The sequence below is a fragment of the Lepisma saccharinum genome, chromosome 12 (genome assembly GCF_977018435.1).
Source record: "Lepisma saccharinum chromosome 12, izLepSacc3.1, whole genome shotgun sequence".
Taxonomy (NCBI): Eukaryota; Metazoa; Arthropoda; class Insecta; order Zygentoma; family Lepismatidae; genus Lepisma; species Lepisma saccharinum.
Window position 1 is genome coordinate 21,029,164 of NC_139240.1, and position 17,753 is coordinate 21,046,916.

At 38.4% G+C, this 17,753-nt stretch overlaps 1 protein-coding gene across 4 annotated transcripts in view; it reads left to right on the forward strand.

The window, feature by feature from the left end:
* LOC145996598 (uncharacterized) overlaps window positions 1–17,753 on the forward strand; it is a 60,102-nt gene that overhangs the window by 5,803 nt on the left and 36,546 nt on the right. For 3 of the 4 annotated variants that reach the window (XM_083133159.1, XM_083133160.1, XM_083133162.1), the window contains exon 2: window positions 3,988–4,134. The exons of the other annotated variant lie outside the window; for it this stretch is intronic. In XM_083133159.1, coding sequence (XP_082989285.1) covers window positions 3,988–4,134 — 147 coding nt within the window. The remainder of the gene's footprint in view (window positions 1–3,987; window positions 4,135–17,753) is intronic. 4 annotated transcript variants of the gene reach the window in all.

The window sequence follows — 17,753 nt, forward strand, 5'->3', positions numbered from 1 at the left end:
CATGACAACTTTACAAGGTTTTGCTAACATCCTGAATGTGGAAATGCAAAAAAAAAAAACTAATGCAGTTGCTCAAAAACTGGAAGGAAGATTTGTGCATTCTGCCCGTCAAGCAAGAGGAGAATGACCTCATTCTTCTGCTGCCTTTGCTCCAAACACAAGTCAAAGTGTTGTTTTGAGCATTGACAACACTAATAAAAATGTAATTTTGTATTCCTGCATGCTATTCATATCTTCTGCAAGTAAATACTAACTTTTGTAGTATATAAAATATATTGTGTAAAAATTATATTGTGTTTTGATTCTAAAGAAATCAGTAGTCCAGCAGATGGTTGGTTAGCTTTAACATTTGGCACAAGACATGGAAAAATAAAGATGAGTATTATCAGTGATAGAAAAAACTAAAAATAATTACTTCTTTGGTCCCCTTTTCTCACGTGACATTTTTTTTCCAAATACGGGCCAAGGGCCATGAATCGTAACTATCATAAGCTATGAAATCTGATCTCAAAACATGTAATTTATTAATTAATACAAGATTGGATTAAAAGGAATTAATTATTGTGCTGGAGTGGCCTTCCTAATGAAGGCTCAACTGGTAATAGCATGAATAACTATGCAATGCATTCTAATATATGGCTAACTACCATATCACTGCAGATTTTAAAACTTGGCTAACAACATTGCAAAAATATATAATGCACATTTATTATTGTGATTTAATAATTCACATGATACAGAACAAACACACAAATATTTAAACACCCATACTGTGCTTGTTATTTTAAATAAAAGGTAGTGGAAATTTCTGTAAGCAAACTTTATAATTTTTTTTTTTTTTAAATTTGTTTAAAAATTTAGTCAAATGGGCACTTTGTATTTTTCTACTCCTTAGTATTATTATTGCAGAGGGCAGTTGACTCTTTGCAGCATGGTGGTTAGCATTGCCGACCGCCACTTCACTCTTGTATGTAGGGTGTTGGTTTTGAGGTTTTTACTTTTGAGACCTTCCGTCTGTTGTTAGAAATATTGTTGTTTCCATAAATTTACACAGGTTCTTTTTGTTGTAATACTTTTATTGAAGTGTGTTGAAAAGAGAGAGATTGTTGTTAGGAAAGTGTGGCCAATGCCCTGTATTCTTATTTATACTCATTGCCTTGTGAACAACTTTACAGCAAATTCAAAGGTTTTATGTGCTAACTTTACAAAGAAACTTGCCATATGTAGGTGGTTAATGCCGCTGACCACCGTGCAGATGTGCCTGTTGTTCAGTGTTTGGTGCAGTTTTAATACACATTTCATTGCTTTTCAAGTTCTGGCATAGGAATTACAGGGTGGCTCAAAGGGAATTCTGCGTGAATTTGTCTCCATAGACGTGAATTATGGCAACTTTTATAAATCCAAATCCCATTGATGCAAGTTCTTCACAGTTTAGCTTTTATTTTTATCGAGGAAGTAAAATAAAGCTGCATGGAAAATCAAACAGAATTCTCCCAATTCATTTACTTTGTTAGTGCCCTTTGCAGAACAATCTATCTGACTGACAAGATAATTGCAATATAAGATATCTTGAAGTTAATTAGTTAAATTTGAGTTTGAAATGCTTATATAATTAACAATTATTCATAGACTTTCCAATGAAAAATGGCTAATGCTATATTTGGAATCTTCACTGTGCATTGTCATCCTGTAAAATGCTGTCCCTGTGTCGTAGAAGTGTTGCATTGTGGGGTGTAAGTGGTCCCCTAACACCTCCTGATGCACAAGGTGGCCCATACACACCAATGGTCCTAGTCCATGCCAACAGAAGCAACCCTACCCCACACAGCCACCCCCACCTGCCTGTACAGCACTCACCATGCAGGAAAGGTCCATAGCATTGTGCTTGTACCATTCGATACCCGGTGGGGACAGTGGTTAGAATCCTACTTTACACTGTAAATCCAGTCCTGATTAGCCTATCTGTGCATAAAGTGGAATTAAACAGTAATTCATTCATCTGCTTGTACCCTTGAATTTTTGGAAAATTTGCCTTGAAGACTGGGAATTGTAATTGAATTTTATTGGACCTAAAGTGACCACCCTGAATTACAAACATGTTACATTTGCATGGTGTTTGGTAACCACCATTTTTTAAAAACATTACGATTGTAGTTAAGGTTGAATTTAAAAAATAAGACAATATGTTTCCTTATGTGAAAACGAAACATATTTAAAGAAATCCACAAGCTGGGATAAATCATGAGACCCAGTGAAAATAGCACAAAAACTATGTTTGCCACTTGGTGAATATAGTCACACTGGTAAACAGTGTGGACTTGTTAACAAATATACTCCTCAAAAGTTACTGTGATTTCTTAATTCTCAACTGGAACATTGGCGGACACCAGACAGCTTTTTTTTTTTTTAATTTTCTCTTCCTCTCTAAGAACCGCTATGATATTCCAAAATATGAGAAGTTACATGTGCTTAGAATTAATTCTAGAACATTCACTTGAATCTATGTGTGGTTGCTTTCGCTGTTGTCTAGGTATTATCAATAGTTTAATAGACTTATGTAACCTTGAAACTATCGAGAATATCTATAGTATTAATCTACAGTTGGGAGCTGAGAAGACTGCGAGTGCGTGGTGAGGTTCGGGGTGAACGGAGGAAGTGTGGGGAGGGGAGCTTCGACTTGGTGTTCAATTTTTCAGTGTTGCCAGACATGCAGAAGTCCCTGTAGGAAATGGTGAGAATCTAATAATGGAATCGGGACTTACAGTGTGAGGTGCAGTCTGGCGTTCGGAAAAGTTCGGAACCATTCTTGAACCTCCACAGATGACGTCAGCAACGAGACATCTCAAAGACCAGCAACGTCATAGGAATTCACACTTCTTCCGTGTTTTCGGAAATAAATTTGTTTTAAAAATCGAATAAATATTCTGGCATGTGTAAAAAACATAAAGTGTTCCCCTGTTCTTAGCACCACGCCATGAAGGCATATAGGGGGTGTGGGGGTAACACCCCACACTTTCTTGATCCGGTCGTGAGTGGGGGTGATGTGATCAGCATCATGCCCCTGACCACCTTTACCCCCCAGGGCTTCCCCCAGGTACCCATGTTATTCGACACTGGGTGGGCACTGGGGCCGCTTCCAACGTTAGAAAAGTTCCCAGATTTGAACCGGCCGGGGATGGAACCCGGGACCTTTAGCATGGTAGTCAGACACGTTACCGACTGAGCCACCGCGGCCACTGTGTTCTGGCATGTGTGTATAAGTAAATGTATATGTATATACATTATATATATATAGTAAACTTGCTCGCTGAAGGTTAACTATCAATAGAATTAACATTCAACAAAAAGCGGGAAAGCCGGCTCGGGGTTTGAGCAAAGGTTTATTCAGATTTTTTAATTTGTTTAATTTGAGGGGTGTAAGTTTGTGTTTATGGGTGTGAAAAGGTATACTTAGAGCCAAAACGACCATAAGTTTGTCCTTTTATAAAAATTGTATGGTGTGTTAGGGTGTAGTTGGTGAATAAATCACTGGGGCCGAGACATTACAACTTCATGTTCCATAATCCGAAAGTTGCAGAAAGGCGATGCTACATACCAAAATGTAAATACAAACCCTACATAAGTTAAAATTAATTGATCCATGTCCAGAAAAGAAGCATTAACAAGGCGCTAGGAAATGCACAAAAAGCACGCACACACCCGTACTTTCTTAGTCACTTTGGATGCAGATTGCTTTGATTTGTGAAGTATTACTTCATTATTAGTAATGCTTTCACTTGTTACTGTGTAATATGTTCCATTCGTTTGCAATGCGTTTTCGCACCATGCCTTTTTTTATTTATGCCGCTGAAAGGAAGACGAACTAGCTGCACACGGCGACAACAGGCAGGTCAGTTTCGTATTCCTCAGCCTCGCAATCTTCTCAGCTCCCAACTGTACATAAGGCGTTGTTTGACATACTAGAATTTGCTTTTCTCCTTTGTACAGATTGGTGAGAACGATGCCCTGTCAAAAATGGTGTGCCATCAATGTGCATATCAAGTGGAGAACTTTTGTACCTTCAGGGAGAATTGTGTGAAGGCAGAATCTACCCTTATGGGATATTTTAGGAAATCACAGAATGGGGATGCAAAGGTAAGTTTTTGTTTCTAATCTTAGCAGATCTCCCCTCCAAAATGCCTAGACTAGATTTTTGCATACATTGTATTTAATTATGTTTTATTTGTATCTCAGTATTGTATATGTTAGCTATCCTTTATTTCATTGGTGTTAAACATTATAGATGGATATTTTGTATTTTGTGGCTCAGTCGGTAATGCATCTGACTACCATGCTAAAGGTCCCGGGTTCGATCCCCGGCTGGTTCAAATCCGGGAACTTTTCTAACGTTGGAAGCGGCCCCAGCGCCCACCCTGGGGGGTAAAGGCGGTCAGGGGTGTGATGCTGATCACATCACCCCCACTCACAACAGGATCAAGAAAGTGTGGGGTGTTACCACCACACCCCCTATATGTTTTCATGGTGTAGTGCTAAGCACAGGGGAACACTTTACCTTTTTTTTTACCTTTTTATTTTGTATATATTGTAATACCAAATGGAGGCAATCTAGTGACTTCAGACACAAAATGTAATCTTCTAGACATGGCATTGAATTAAAACATTCATAATGAGCTGATTTCATAGAATTGTTGGGTCTGCTAACAAACGAAAAAACTTTAGTATGATGACTAGGGGCAGATTTATATGCACTAAAAAAACGCCAAAATATGCTCGCAGCATGCGATTAACATGTCACCTGAGGAAAGCAAAATATTTCGGGGAACTGGCCTATTCTGAAAGGAAAAGGGGAGGTTGAGGGGGGAGCATGAACACTGCGGAGGGGGAAACAGCATGCACGACTTCCTTAGAAGTGTTTAAAGTTAAAATTTACACACATTACTCTGGAAAACAAGAAGCTACGTATAATATAAAGAAAATAATGTGAAATCAGTTTAATTTCTTTACATTAGAAGAACAGTTGAAACCTTTTGTTGTTTTAAAATTTTGATTTAAGTTTTTACATATAATTGGCGAGCAATTGAATTTTACGAAATTCAGATTAAGAAAAGCACGTAATAAATAGAGCAATAAAGAAAATGCTTCAGGATATTATTAATTTCATGTTTGATCTTTAACTCAACTCAGTAAAAAATAGATGTTAGACTGTTCGAACACAGCAGCCATGCGAAAGTACCTATTTTCTACGTATCGCCACCAGCGGTGATACGGGCTCTTAAGGCAAGCAACCTAATTACTCTAACCGAGCATTGCAAGTGTTAGATAGGCCTACATTCTGATTGGGGCGCTGTGGAAAAATCTTCAAACACTAAGGGTGCGGTGGAATGAAAAACTTTGGGAAGCCATGGTTAAAGTAATTTTCTCTTCATTGTAATACGGAAGGATTGAATCTGTAAATAGATGCACATGACCCCCAAGAGAATTTCTATTGATATTCTCTTATTTCCAGGGCCTCCCGATGGCGCAGTGGTAGTCATCGCCTTGTAATCAAGGGGTCCCGGTTTCGGATCCCATTTTAAACAGTAGGTCCAGTCCCGATTAGCCTTACTGTGCATAAAGTGGACTTAAAACACCAAATCAAACAAACAAGTCTCTTATTTCCAATGGCAGCTGCTCCAAAGCATTACTTGATAAAGGAATACCATTTACCTAAGCATCTGCACTGATGGGAGGAGAGGTACCCTTATTTCACATATCTTACTGAAGAATGAGCCGATGTCAGAATTATGGAATGAAGTCAGGTCCTTTGGTTACATTTATTTCAATCTTAAAGTAGATGGAGAATTGCATACACTGTAGTATTTTTAATATTGTCAGGTCGAAAAGGGAAGTTTCAGTAAATTCTTTGGAAGCTATGTAGCATCCCCCATCCCCCCACCAAGGCATGATGAGTTGCAACCAGAAGGGTAACTGTCCCACATCCCCCGCAAAACAAGTACCACACACAGATTTACGAAAATAACATATCAAAAGATAACCAATGAATAATGCCATCAGCTGGAACTGTGACTCATTTGATCATTTCTTTTCGATGTCTGTGATTGATTGGGTGCGGGGACTGAAGTTTCCAGTTAATGGATGTCCTTGACCCAACTAAATAGGTGACTATTTACCCAAATTACAGTAAAATGGAAGAGGCAAACTTGAAGTAAACAATTTCATTAAATTACTTCCAATATATGCACTTTAAGCTGAAATATGCACTAACGTCCCAAATATGCATTTATATGCACTACTTCCAAATCAAGTGAAATGAATGAATCAGTTGAAAGCATATCAATTTTCCTCAAGGAAAAAACCATGCAAATATGCACAAATCCACCCCCTAATGATGACATAGCCTGAAAGCATTAATGAGAATGTGTTACCTGTGTGATATTTTAAAAATGTAGCAAAGTTTCACTTCATTTGTCTCTTAAGCGTGCAGGGTACAGATGCTAATATTTTTTTGTTTGGGATATGTGCAAATTATATGCATTCACAAAGATTTAAACCTTAATGCAATTACAAAACAACAATTTTCAGATTAATTCATTTTGTTTACATGGAGTAGGACCACTTTTCGTGGAATACCCCTATGTTCTTTATGACAATAATTATTATTTGTTCCTGATTCTGTATTCAGATCTTCTGGTAATAATCTACATTTCAAATTAAAATTAATTAACTAAATAAATGACTGTAATGCTGTATATTTGTACATTTTCCTGGCTCCACAGGGGGCCACATGGTTCTTGAGAAAGGTCCTTGCTTCTCTATTTCCCCGTTATTCATCACATCTTTATATTGTTAGGTTTATGACAGCAGTGGGAAAATGTAGAAGTGGTGAAAAATAATAATAAACTTTTTGTACTTATCCGAGATTCAAACCTACTATCCCTACTTTCACCTGGTGCACGTTAATCCCTATAGACCATGGGATTGTGCAACCATGTAAATCGTTGCCAAAATGGACTTCTGCAGCAAAATTGCCCCCTCCAAAGTGCTGTTCCTGGATCTGCCACTTTATCTGAGTATGCTTAAGGAGATCAAATTATGAACATTGTATATTTTTCACCATTATAAAAATAATAAATGATTGTAAAGTGAAGAGCAGGGATAAGGAAATCAGGTGTTCCGGGTTTGAATTCTAACCTGGTCATGAGTGTTATTTGTGAGTCTCCATAAATTTCATTGTATCATCATTCATCCTCATCATTGTGATTAGCCAAAAGTGGCAGAAATACAAAGTAAAATAACCAAATCAATCCTTGATCTAATGATGAAGAGATTCTCTTGCTTTATCGGCCAGCTGAGATCTGGAAAAATTTCTAACTAACTAACTAACTCTCTAGCCTTCTTAAACCCGAAGGTTCATGGCTGCAGCAACACAGGCCTTCCATCTGTCCCTATCTTGAGCAAGATCTATATACTCTTTTCCATCCCTACCGATTTCCCTTAGGTCCATCTCGACGTTGTCCCTCCATCTTCGTTTTGGCCTTCCTACTGGTCTCTTACCATCAGGTTTCCCAACAAGAATCCTGTAAACTCCTCTTTCCTCTCCCATTCGTGCCACATGGCCTGCCCACCTAAGTCTTCTTGATTTAATTATTCTAATAATATCTGGACATGAATACAAATTATGTAGTTCTAAATTATGTAACCTTCTCCACTCACCTGTCTCCTCATCCCTTTTATCTCCAAATATTTTCCTAAGGATCTTATTTTCAAATACTCTCAATTTATGTTCCTCTTTCAATGTAAGGGACCAAGTTTCACACCCACATAATACTACAGGCAAAATTACTGTTTTGTATATTTTAACTTTTAGTTTCTTAGATATTAAACGAGAAGACAAAAGTTTATGAAGAGAGAAGTAACATGCATTTCCTGAATTAAGCCTACTTTTTATTTCCTCTTTAATATAATTTTCATTTGTTACTATTACTCCTAAGTATTTGAATTTGGAAACTGTTTCAAACGAGTTGTTATCAATAATTAGATTTTGATTATTACCTAACACTTGGTTTCTGCCTATAAGCATATATTTAGTTTTCTCTTTGTTAACTTCCAAACCTATCTCTTTAGCAGTTTTGAAAAATATTTTAGCATTATTCTTAATTGTATTCACATCATCCCCCAATAAGTCTACATCATCTGCATATGCTAACAACTGAGTCACACCATTTAATTTTAGTCCTTCTTTAGTTTCGTTTACCTTCCTGACAACATATTCTAAGGCAAAATTAAAGAGCAATGGAGATAATGCATCTCCTTGTTTTAACCCATCATGAATTGTAAATTTGTCAGACATATTAATACCCACACGAATTTTACTTTCTGTTTCACTGGTGCATATTTTTATCATACTAACAAGCTTCTTAGGTATTCCAAACTCTACTAATATATTATATAATTTATCTCTTTTGACCGAATCATATGCTTTTTTGAAATCAATGAATAGCTGATGGACATTTTGATTATATTCCCACTTTTTTTCAAGTGTCTGTCTGATGTGAAAAATCTGATCTGTAGTTGATCTGTTACGTTTAAATCCACATTGATAATCACCTATAATTTCATTAGCATATGGGGTTAGTCTTGTTAAAAGAATGTTAGATAATATTTTATGTGTTGTTGAGAGTAGAGAAATTCCACGATAATTATTGCAGTTCATTTTATCACCTATTTTAAACACAGGAACAATTATGGATTCTTTCCACTGTTGAGGGATTTCTTCTTTATTCCATATTAAACAAATTAATTTATGAATTTGACATATTAATGAATTTCCACCATATTTAATTAACTCAGCTGGTATTAAATCAATGCCAGGTGCTTTGTTATTCTTTAGTCTTTTAATAGCATCTTTTAGGTTCTGGAACTAAAGGTTCTGCTGTGTGTACTTCATTTACTTCTGATTTATCTCCTACATGGACATTTAAAAGGTCATTAAAGTAGTTCTTCCATCTATTTAGAATATCGCTTGGGTCAGCTAGAAAATCACCGTCTTTATCTTTTATCAAGTTTACTTTAGGTTGCCACCCCTTTTTAAATTCATTTACACCTTTATATAAATCTCTGATATTTTTATTTTTGCTGTTTGTTTCAATTTCGTTAATTTTGCTTTTCAAGTAATCTCTTTTTTTACTTCTAAATGTGCGGTTAACTTCTCGCTTTATTCTATTATAATTGTTTAGATTTGTATCATCAGAGTTATTTAACCACCTAAGTCTAGCCTGATTTCTTATTTCTATTAGATTATGACATTCATTATTAAACCATGGCTTACTTTTTCTCGGTTTATGGTATCCTATACTTTCTTTAGCTGCTGATTCTATTGCATTACGTATGTGCTCCCAATTCTTATTTACTTCTGTTTCATTTATATTTTCATCGTCATTTAAATCCTGCAAAACATCAAATCTATTTGACAGTTTAATTTGGTAATCTTTCTTAATTCTTTCATCAGTAAACTTTCCTGTATCAAATTTTATAACTTTTAGATTTTGTTGCTTATGATTTATCACTGAGAGTCTTTCTCTTAATTTAGCAATTACTAAATAATGGTCACTGGCACAGTCTGCACCTCTATGTGTATGAACGTCAATTATACTAGTGTGCCTTCTCTTATCAATGAGAATATGATCTATCTGATTATGAGTTTTACCATCTGGAGAAGACCAGGTATATTTATGGATATCTTTATGTTTAAAAGTGGTACTTTTCACAATTAAATTCTTTGAGGTTGCAAAAGTAATCAATCTTGTACCATTATCATTACTTAATTCATGAAGACTTTCTTTACCAATCGTGGGTTTAAATGTGTCTTCTTTGCCAATCTGTGCATTACAGTCACCTAACAGAATTTTCATATCATACTGAGAAAATTTATCAAAGACCTGTTCTAACTCTGTATAAAAATCATCTTTAGTATTATCATCTTTATCTTCCGTTGGTGCATGTCTGTTTATTAAAATAATTTTACACCACCTACCCTGTAAAACTGCATATGATATCCTATCATTAATAAATTCTACTGTTTTATGAGCCGAGATAATTCTATTATTTATGAAAAAGCTTGTTCCAAAATTATGATTTTCAGTACCACCATAGAAAAAAGTATAATTTTTAGTTTTACAATTCCCTTCTCCTGGCCACCTAACTTCCTGGACAGCTACTACATCTAATTTATACTTAACTATCTCATTAACTGTACACTGAAATGCCCCAGGCCGGTAAAGGCTCAGAACATTCCAGGTGCCTAATTTAATATCCTTATTCCTAATGTAGATCTTATCCTTAGTCCAGGGACCTCCCAAAGTAGTCCCCACCCGGAGATCCGAACGGGGGACTATTTTACCTTGGGAACATCCATGGCCTTATATTGCTGATTCTTGACATGGCTTTTTACAGTGCAGAGTTGTCAGCTCTACGCCTAACCCCCAATATGAATGGAGGAACTACTACAGAAGACAAACACAAACACATTACCACAGAGTAAATTACTCAAAGTAGAGTATTGCATTGGACCACTTTCACTATCAAACACAATCGAATCTCCAATGTTAAAGTCACGATATTTTAAAGATATTTATCTGCTGGAAACGATATATCGCGATTTCAAATTTCCGATATCGTCCATCCCTAGTCAAGGCCTGCACAGGCACTTTCCATTGAGTGAAGCGTAATAGAGTCCTATTGATGCTGGAGTCTACTTTCAAGTAGCTCCCCACACATTGCCAAAAATGACGGTTAAAACTAACTAAAGTAATACGTATATCCACGCCTTAATTACTCAGGCTTGAAGATTTGATTCGCAAAATCAACTCTTTTGGCATTTTCACAATATAATAATTACGATTAATCCTTCTTCTTCTGATTATAGTATGGCGCATATACAGAGCATTCCCTGACATTCGCCACGAGAGCCGGCGGCAAGGGGCCCGGCATCAGCGCTCGTCCCTCCCGGTGAACGGTCCGCGACAGTTGCTAGAGTCGGCTATTAAAATTACAGTTTTCATATTGTGTACTAACCTTGACTACAGAAGGTGCTGAAAATGATGTCCCTCTGCTGCAACACATTCCTGGCATCTCCGAAGGAAATTGACATTTACACGTGCAAGTTCGTCAACTGTAATTCTGAACTTTCATTAACCGACTTCACTCATCTTCAGGGTGGACGTGCAGTGCTGTGCTTCAACCTTGTTGATACATATTCGGAGTTCCAGCTTGACACTCAGCACTGCACTTCTGCTCTGGAGATGAGAGCTCTCAAAACGTCGGAGGCTTTTCCAGAACTCACCTGGTCAATAGCCCAAGATAATTTTTTTCATCATTCGTTGCCAGGAAAGTTTGAAAACTTATTTCATAATCTAATGCTCTTTCAGGAAAGTTGTATTTAGTTTCTTCTACCTCCCTACTTAATTTTAGAGTTAATTAGTATTCTCTGTGACAAGATTTGTTGACAACCCTACAATCCTATGTTGGTGATTTCTAAACCCTATTATTATCATTGTGGATTAAGGTCATGAAACCATGTCGTGCAGAATGACTGGAAGACCGAATGCTGCCACAAGTTTCGAGATATACACTTTTTTATGTTGATATCTGTAATAATTGCCTTTGTTCTGTCAACCTGTTTTTCTTCTAGTTTTACATTTTCATGATAGCATTATTAATATGTGTTTCCAATTATATTTAACCCTTCATCAGTAAAAGTAACACGATCGGTTGCACTGTGTGTGTGAGATACCAAGTACGGTTTTACTAACTTATTCATGCTTACTTTTAATTTTCACTTTATTATATTCTTATACTGGGTGAGCATAAAAACAGTCCCTGGTTTTGAAAGGGCATAACTTTAATACCATAAGTAGTATTCTGCGGAAATGTTCACACTAGTTGCATAAACTCATAAAGTTTTCATGGTGTTCATTGGAATTACAAATGCTCAATGTGCATGCCACCTGTTACGTGGGAAACATGAGACTGGAATCCAGCTCCAACCACACCTTCTCAAGCGTATCCGGTGTGATGAAGTTGACAGCTGAAGATCATTCAATGTTGTGGGTAGTGGAGGTACATAGACCTGGTCCTTCATGAACCCCCAAAGAAAAAAGTCACAAACTGTCATGTCCTGTGATCGTGGGGGCCACTTGCATAAATTTTGATCTCGTCCTATCCATCGGAGGTTGTCGTTCAGAAAGCTGCATACAGATTGATGCAAGTGTGGGGTCACTCCATCTTGTTGTAGAATGTAGTCACCTCTCAATGCAGCAAGTTGAGGAATTAACAGTCACGTACCATTGTTAAGTAGCTTTCACCTGTGATTGTTGGCTCCTCAAAGAAGAACGGACCGTACACTCGAAGCTCTTGACACTGCACAAAAAACATTCACCTTGGGTGAGTCACGTTCCACATCAAGAGTGGCATGCGGATGCTCGCTTCCCCAGATCCTAACATTATGCCTGCTCACTTTTCCACTCAAGTGGAAGGTCGCCTCATCACTAAAAATTATCTTTGTGAGAAAGGTGTCCTCATCCTCCATTAAAGTGTTGATAGTCTCACAAAACTCATGTCGCTTAATCTGTCTTGTGGATATAATTTTTGAACCAATTGCAGCCAGTACTGGTGAAACCGCAAACGCTTCCATAAAATCTTGCTTACGGTTGTTTGTGGCACCTGCAACTGCCTGCTAGCTTGACATGTTGATTTCCTCGGTCTGCATACAAAGGCTTCTCGCACACGCTCCACAATTTCTTCAGAGACAGACTCGGCCAGAATGTTCTTTTCTTTGATCACAAATGTTTTATGCCACTTCAAAATGGATTTGCATGTTGGTGGATCAACATCAAAATTCCATTTAATTGGAATCTCACAACACTGCTTGCTTGTTTTGGCAAGTTCTAACATGCACCAGCTTCTTTGCTGCGGGGTGAACGCCATTTTCGATGTCACTGCCCTCTAGCTGCCGAAGTCACAACTAGCAATTCTGAAAAGAAAGATATGAAAATATTTTGAGTTAACTGAGCTTTGGATATGAATTTTATCAATATATTCAAGTAACTATTAATTTTATGACAATTTGAAATCAGCGAGTATTTTTATGCTCACGCTGTATATAATGATTCTTAAATATCTTTGAAACATTTCTTTATACCTGCCACAAAATTAGTTTGGTATTGACACTTGTGAACCACGTGTTGAAATCGGGTCTACGTCACTGCGGGAGGGTGGGTTGCTGGCATGCGAGCCAATCAAAATCTTTCCAGTGCTTCACCCAAGCACTGGTTACCTAGCAACAAAAAACGTTTTTCTCGGTGTTGCCGCTTATTGGGTGATTCTTCCTGCGATCAGTTTTCATGTTGTTGGGAGAGGATGTGTTGTTTGTTTGTTGCGTTGCGTTGCTGTAATATTTTAACCGGTCCGTTTGTTTAGTGTTTATTGAATTTAGAGTATTCTTTGTTGTATATAGCATGTTGTTTTAGTGTGTTATTTTTTGTACATAATTTTCTGTGTTCTGCTTGAGTGTGTCGTGTGCTTCTGTGAAGAATGTCAAGCAGAGGAGGCAATACTCGAGATGACAATGTACCAAAGAGGCCATGCACTAAAAGAAAAAGGAATTCTTCTCAAAGGCCAGACGTGGGAGATGGTTTGTTCTGATAATTTGAGCAAGAGAAAAACAAGGGGCGTCCAATCATTTCTGTAAATAAAGTTCTGGACAGGAGTGCTGCTGCTTTCGGCATGTCTAAGAACACTATTGTTACCATAGGGAAAGAAAAATATAATGTGGTAGAAATAAATAAATAAATAAATGCGAGGCTTCAAAACTGGAAACACCAGGAAAGAAGAGGAATATCAGTAAACGCGTGACAAATTTAGATACTTTTCAGCAAGATGCTATTCTCGTCATATTTACTCTTATTATAGGAGGAAAGATCATCTCACTGTTGGGAAACTGTGCGTTTCATTGAAAGATTCGGCATTTTTTCAAGGTGGGGAAACATCTTTAAGGACTGTCATAAAATATCGGATTCTCATACAAAAAAAAATAATGAACCCAAAATAAAGTATGGAGGCATATGGAGATGTGGAGGTAGAGCTCCACACATTCTCGACCTCGACCTAGGCCATATTATGGAGGTGATGCGATGATGTGGTTCACCAACCGCCTTTACCACAGGTTTGCCCCAGGTACTCACTTGGGCTGAGTCGACCCCGGAGCCGCTCGGGATATTTGAAAAAGTTCCACAAACCACCACGGGTCTCACACATGAAAGTCAGACGCCCCACCAACTGGACTTTGTGCACTTCAGTTGCGGTATAATTGAAAGACGGGCAGACTGCTCCATGTGCTGTAGTTCCTTCCTCTACTTGGGGTGCCTCCCTGAGGGAAAATTGGTTGCATGGTCGACTTCTAAATCAAGAAGTCCTGGTATGATTGATTGTTTTATTTTACTTTGCCTTTCTGCCACTTTTGGCTAATTGTTATAAAATGAAATTTATGAGAGGACAATCACAAACACACATGCCCCGCAGAGGATTATACTGGATGTGACTCCAGATGCCAGAACCTCATTACTCTGCAACATGCAGTGCAGGGTGTACTACGTGGAAGGGAGGTTGACATTTACGTGCCTTTAGAAAAGGCCATTACTTATATCCCTTGGTTTGAATCGTGGGTCTGATACTCTGTGAAGGTATATATAGAAACTGTAGGTCCAGTCCCAATAACTTGACTATGTGTAAAGCGGACTTGAAACAAAATCTCACAAAGGAAGTCTTTGCTTGTTAGTGAACGTTTTGCAGTGAGTCTGCACTGATTCTTGCTGTTCAGCCAGGTGGAATGCTAGTTTAGTTCCTACTTCTACTGAAGGATGGCCTGGTTTTCTTTCTTTATGTTTTTGGTGATGAGCTTATTGACTAGAGATGGTGCTGTGCAAGACCAGTCTTTGTTGTCTCCATTGTCAATCAGATGTTTGCCTAATCTGGCTTTTGCCATTCTGATGGTCCTACCAATGAGCTGGCATTGACATTTGCCTTTGCACACGCTAGGGGAAGAGAGCTCAGGGAAGTAGTATATCTTGAAACTGGGAACGGTCCATTCAGCTGGAATGTTTATTTGTATGCCACATTGATGTTGAATTACATCAAATCCCTCCATATCAGTGGAGTTGGTTCACCAACCGCCTTTACCACAGGTTTGCCCCAGGTACTCACTTGGGCTGAGTCGACCCCGGAGCCGCTCGGGATATTTGAAAAAGTTCCACAAACCACCACGGGTCTCACACATGAAAGTCAGACGCCCCACCAACTGGACTTTGTGCACTTCAGTTGCGGTATAATTGAAAGACGGGCAGACTTTAACGGCGACTTCGGAAAGAAATAATTATTGAAAGTGTGTATACAGAATGGATTGAAAAGGTAACCTGTAAACAATGCTCGTTTCATTAATTCGTTCATGTTGTAAGGGAGATGGAAATGAATAGAAAAAACAATAACACATTTCATCATTGTTGTTCCTTTTCATAACACGTTTTCCTGGACACAGCGTCAGATGGCTGCAGTGCGTACTGTACCGCATGATATGGCAACACCGTGACTCGTGTTCCTTCAGCTCCCAATACCAAACTAATTTTGCGGCAGGTATAGTACTGTATACCAGGTGTGCCGGTTAATAATTCTTAATTGATCCAAAAGAAAACAGGTGTATCTGGAGAGAAAGGTAACAAATTCTTTATTCAAACTATGCACCATCGCCAGCTATACATTGTGCCCATCTGTCCGTCAAATGTTCACATTTTGAGGTGATCCAGTCAGCAAGCCATTGTTCGACATCTTCGTAATTGTTGAAGTGTTGCTGGGAAAGTGACTGAGATATCGATAAAAACAAGTGGTAGTCCGAAGGGGCTAAGTCTGGTGAGTATGATAGGTGGGGCAAGAATTCCCAGCCAAGTGCAGAAATGGTGTGTCTGACGCCTTTCGCTGTGTGTGATGAGGCATTGTCGTGCTGCAAAATCACTTTTCCGTTTGTTGTTGCCCATCTGGGCACTTTTCGATCAATGTATTGTTCAAATTGATGAGTTGTTGACGGCAGCGAACAGCATTCACTGTTTCACCTGGTTTCAGGAGCTCATGGTACACCACACCCTTCTGATCCCACCAAATGCACGGCATTGTCTTCCTTCGGAAGCGATTCAGTTTTGCGGTCGATGTTGAAGGTTATCCTGGGTCAACCCATGACTTCTTTCATTTTGGGGTCTCGAAGTAGATCCAATTTTCGTTCCCAGTCACTATTTGATGCAAGAAAGACTTTCTTTCATGTCGAGAAAGCAACACTTCACACACAGTTTTTCGCTTTTCCATTTGTCTGTTGTTCTGATGATGTGGGACCCATTTTCCTGCCTTCTGGATCTTTCCCATGGCATGAAGACGATCAGATATGGTTTTAACTTCTCTGCCAGTTGTTGTTGCGTTTGTGTATAGTATTCGTCCAACAGTGCTTGCAATTCGGCTGACCCGGGTGATCTTTTGTCTTTCAAGCCGAAATCACCACTTTTGAATCGTCGAAACCAGCACACACACGCATCTTGCATTAGAACATTGTCACCGTACGTTTCCACAAGGATACGATGGCTTTCACTCGCGTTTTTCTTTTGATTGAACAAGAAAAGCAGGACGTGCCGCACATGCTCCTTATTTGGTTTGAAGGTCAACATGTTTCCCACACAAACCCAATATCACGATCACTCGCACTCGGTTGCACATTCACGGTGTTTTGACAGGTACTGTCCTGGCAACACACTGGCGTAACAGTTGAGACTGCACCAACCCTTGTTTCCAGCAACGAAATTAAGAATTATTAACCTGCACACCTGGTATGATATTTATTGTCAGCTTACAAACATGTATTTATATGTGTCACTGCTGCACTTGTTATCACATTTTCCTTCAGCATCTGAATCCCTTCCTCTTTCCCCTATATTATCACAATGACTGACAGATACTTCATCACTGATGTCATCTTCTTCACTGCATTTCACCATCACTGCTACAGAGCATAGAACATAAGAGTTCAGCATCTTTTCCAAATGGTCCATTCTGCAAGTAGAGTGTGTGCTACCGGTAACCTAAAAGCAGCCATTCTGTATCTCAGATTCAAACAGTTTGCTAAGTCCAAACGTGAAGGGCCACCAGGCCAAGACTATTATCGTCCGTATCCAGACAAAGAGACAGGAAGCTACTAAGAAGTTTAGAACTGCATGACTACACTCACTGCTGTCCTACATAGTTCCACCTGTCTACCAATCATTTTTGAGGGTGTCTGGCTTGATGAGTGTCAACAATCTCAGTTGCGAAGTAAAAGCTGCAGGGGTAACATCCCGCTCCCATTACAATGTTGCCAAGCATACTTCTACTTTCGTCAGTTTTTTTAGTAGCTTCTTTGTACAGTAAAAATAAAAAGTAAAGTGCTCCCCTGTGCTTTGCACCATGCCATACACCCTAACGACTGAGCTATGGTGGATTGTTTACAATGTGTTTTGTGAACTATTGTACAACTTTTATCCAGTAGCAGTGCTGATCAACTCTCTCTCTTCCCATTTTTACAGTATGTTTGGCATCATGCAGAGTATCTGATGCTCATTTTGTTCCACCAACAATGTTCGGGTGCTTTGTGGCATGAAAATGCCCGATATCAGTTCAAGAGCATTCAA